General features: G+C 39.3%; 1 protein-coding gene across 1 annotated transcript; it reads right to left on the bottom strand.

Annotated features, from left to right (window-relative positions):
* Window positions 1-1,762: 1,762 nt before the first annotated feature.
* Window positions 1,763-2,389, bottom strand: LOC104953547 (ATP-dependent RNA helicase DHX36-like; the record flags this gene model as incomplete). The annotated part of the gene is made up of 3 exons (XM_010780494.1): window positions 2,224-2,389; window positions 2,033-2,114; window positions 1,763-1,903 (listed from the first exon to the last, which is right to left on the bottom strand). Coding segments are annotated over exons 1-3 (389 nt in total), but the record flags the coding sequence as incomplete, so codon positions are not given.
* Window positions 2,390-4,203: the final 1,814 nt, after the last annotated feature.

The raw sequence follows: 4,203 nt of genomic DNA, 5'->3' as shown, positions 1-4,203 counted from the left end.
CGATTTTTCTGACAAATATTGCGATTGCGATTTGCGATATTTGTTTTTAAGCGACCCAACGGAAGTTTATTGTAAGATGCGGCCATAACTCAAGCTAGGAAGATCGTATCAACATGCTCCCGTCTCTAGCACCCCGGCAGCCCGAGCTACGAGTGAAAGAACTAAACTTACATGAAACTTCCGTTGGGTTGCTTTAAAGTCAAGCTTCAGTTTAAGATTCACCCTGTAAGAGATGTAACACATGTGATGGAGCATTACTAACCTGACTCAGATGGTTTGTTTCACCAAACCATCTAGGAAAGCTCCATTGGAAGCCATTTGGAAAGGGCAGGCACTTTAAAAATCTGTCACAATCTGTCTATCACCTTCTATCATGGGCCACTTCTGATTGGTTAACAATGGCTGGTACATGTGGAGCACAGCACTTTTGATTGGTGTGGATGACTGACACACAAGAAAATTAAAAAAAATGGGAAAAAAAATTCGGAAAAAAATGGGAAAAAAATCGCATCATTTCAAATCGCGATTTCGCTTTAAAATCAATTAATCGTTCAGCCCTAGTCTCTGCAACACCGAAATATTTAATTTAGAAGAATGGTATTTTGACATGTATTTCCCATTTAACAAATATTGCATATGGATTACTATATGGATGTTGGACTAATCTATTCCGATAACATTCCCGAAAAAAGGTTCAGCTGTTATTAAGAGCTGCTTTTCGCATGAGAATATATAGGAATAAAGTCACCCCGCAATTGACATGATCTTACTGCAACAGAAGTTATTTCATAGGGATATCAGTTCAGGGCACTTCAATAAATAACACCCCCTGCTGCAAGTGCAACCCAGCCAGCAGCAGGTCAGGCAGCCCTTGGAACAGACTACACGCGGAGCATACAGATACGGTACAGATATTGCAACTCCAAAAGGCTCAGGCTGGCTTACTGTGGGCCAATATCCATCTCTCTCACACACGCAGACAAACACACACAAAGTGAGGAGAATAACCGCACAGACATTATCATCTTTTTTATCCTTACTATAAATCCCCTTCCATTCAATGATGGATTGCTATATGGGTCCTATGGGTGAATCTTAATATGCCAACTAAGCCTGAATTATACTTTGGAATCACAGTCTTACCGGCATACAGTATTAAAAGTGATTAAGCTCTGCACATTGACTCACAACATGACGGTAGTGCTGTGCGTAGAGACAGCTTTGTGCTTTTTACAAGTACAGTACACTAGAAGTAATCATGTTTACATTCTCTCACATTCTGTGTTTTCGCGACACAGAGCAGTAATAATGTTGGCAAAGAAAAGGGACCGCACTGCCAATCTGTACTAAATGAAGAAGACTGTGTTATTGGGAGCAAGATGACATCGTAAGGTGAGCTGGTCTTAATAAATGTGGGGGAGGTAATATACTAGCTAAAGAAGCTAAAACACTGCTTTCTTTTCTATTTATTTCAGTATAAACTGCACCGACATTGGGTACAACACTTCACTGCAGATGCATAAATCAGTGTTCAAGTGACAAATCTTTCAGAGGGTCAAGTGTTTCAAATATCTCACCCAGCTCTATATTCAGCTGTTACAATCTATGGTAATCTTAAAATTTGAAATTCACAAAGAAGAGGATTTATTTATTTAAAAGTGTGAAGGTCACAAAAACAAACCATCGCAATCTCCAACTTGAAACCCATCTATCACGTGGGCAAATCGCAGATCTCACTATTCTGCTGTTCTAACAAACTCACCTGTCCTGCAGAGTGCGCGCATAACAAGGCCAGCTCTCCTTGTACTCGGCCTCCTTCTCCTCCTTCTCAGGTCTGGACTGATGGCCTTGCATGAAGCCTTTCTTCCATGAGGGCCGGCGGTCTGAATTCTTAGGGCGATAACTGGCAGATACACAAAGTGGTTTATAATAGATTAAATCAAAAATCAAAAAGGGTTATGGAGGTTCTATTTGTTTTTGTCTGTACATGTTTGGGAGTTAATGAGTGTGTTGTGGAGCAGTGTTGCTGTACCTCGTCATCTCCACGATGTCCTCCAGCAAGAACTCTTCCACTGGGAACGTCAAACCAGGGATGTGGATAACTGGACAGTTTTCTAAATGTTTGGAAAAGGTATACATGAGAAGGAGGAACAATCCAAATCAATATACAAAGCAAGAATATTAATAAACCAACTTTAGTTTGTCATTTGGGGGGCTGCATACCAAAAAACTTTGAAAACTTCTCTGCATTGAGCGTGGCACTCATGAGGATGACCTTGAGGTCATCTCGAAGGTTAAGTAGTTCCTTGACGATGACGAGCAAAACGTCAGATTGCAGGTTCCTCTCGTGGATTTCGTCCAAAACCAGGTGGCTGATACTAGACAACATTCTGACACACACAAACATCCGGAGAAATTGTTAAAGTCTTTGCTTTAGATCAAATGTCTTTACCTCCTCATCGCTCCTGACAAATAGCAACTCTGTATCTAATATGTCTGTCAAATAAAGCTCATGTTATTAGTTTGGTCGTTATCTATTTTTTTTACATTTTGCCGCATAGTTACTACAAAGTTAAGCGTATATGAAAAAAAAACATTTGTATGTTAGAGGTTTTAGTTCAAGTCGGTAGTTATACAGTGCCTAGAGGCTGTTTTTCCACATATTTCAAAATATGTCAATATTTGTCTATATGCAGTTAGTACATTACATATTTATATAGGCCAAGTAAAAAAAGCTTCACACAACTTTGTTTACACATTTTACATTCACATTTCCCTGTAGTTCCGTCATCAGTCTGAGATATTGATATCTTTTGGGTTTAAACTAGAATTGGTGTATATGCTGATCTGTAGATTCAGGACCTGTAATGATGAGTCAAAGGGGGGTGTGGGACTGAAAAGGTTAGAGAATCACTAATGCGATGGCTGGAGACAAAAAGTCACACCAAGTCTGACAAGTGTAAACAAAGCTGCAGTCTGTAAACCAACTGCTGGGTAAAAATTCCATAATGCCAGCAAAAAAGTTTGCAGCATTTTGTCAGACATTGGTAATCCTTAAAGGTCCCATGACATGCTTCTCTGGTTATTACCCGTCCCCTTGTGTGTTATGTAGCTTTTTATGCATGTAAACGGTCTGCAGAGTCACACACCCTCAAAGTACACCCTGTAGCGCAGGGGTGCCCAACCTTTTTTGAACCGAGAGCTACTTTTAAAGTTGCCAGTCTGCCGAGATCTACCAGTCCAAATAGAGAGTCGTAGCCATTACTGACAGCCTACTACCGGGTAAATACACACTTCTACTTGTATAAAACTGACCTCTGTACGATGAATACTTCATAAAATACTGCAGATCCTTTATCTTACCTCTTTCTAATCTACACACATACAAGTATTTAACTGAAGCTACACAACAGTGTTGTTGATACATAGTTGGAGTTTATTCACACGTCACATACAACAGTGGGTAATGTTTTCAAGAAACATTGAACAGTGCGGCCACATATGACATAGGAAAAAAAGAAAAGACTGCCATTATTTAAAAATAGTGTTGCTACAAAAGTATAAATTAGGCTTACTAATAAAACAACTCAGATCTGAAGCTACACAGGAATCTGCTGCCAAAGTGCAATAAAAAAGACAAAATTAATAGAATCAAACCCATTTTTTGTTGCATTTTAGTAGAGTATAAAAAGAAATTCCTTTAAAATAGGATGCAAGCAACACTAGTTTCTTGAAATTGATAATAGACTATAATCAATTTAAACAGAACAGATCTTAATGATTTGCATTCTTATACCATTGTGTACAATAATTACAATGAATAAGTTCAAACAAACTAAAACTTACAGCTGATTAATAACGGTATCTAAATTGAGTTTTTATTATATCAAAAACCTGTTGAAATGCTACTGTTATTTTTTACTGTCCCCCCAAAAGCGCGTCGGCAGCCTCCATGCTTCTTTCACAACTTCTCCGTCTTTGAAAGACTTCATGTGTTTCTCAAGGACGTGACTGACGCGATAAGATGCTATGGTAGCAGCCTTGATCTTGTTGTTGGGCCTGGTGAAAATGGACTGCTGTGCATTTAGCTGTCCTTTCAGGTCCCTCGCCTTTTTGGGAGCGTAGGGCAGAATTAGGAGGGAATTCCGTCTCGTAGCGTGTGTGCACTGTTTTGAAATGCCGCTCCTAAATTACCCTTCTTCG

This window comes from Notothenia coriiceps, unplaced genomic scaffold (assembly GCF_000735185.1).
Source record: "Notothenia coriiceps isolate Sejong01 unplaced genomic scaffold, NC01 NC01_scaffold00021960, whole genome shotgun sequence".
In the NCBI taxonomy this organism is placed as follows: Eukaryota; Metazoa; Chordata; class Actinopteri; order Perciformes; family Nototheniidae; genus Notothenia; species Notothenia coriiceps.
This window is presented reverse-complemented; position numbering and strand designations above follow the sequence as displayed.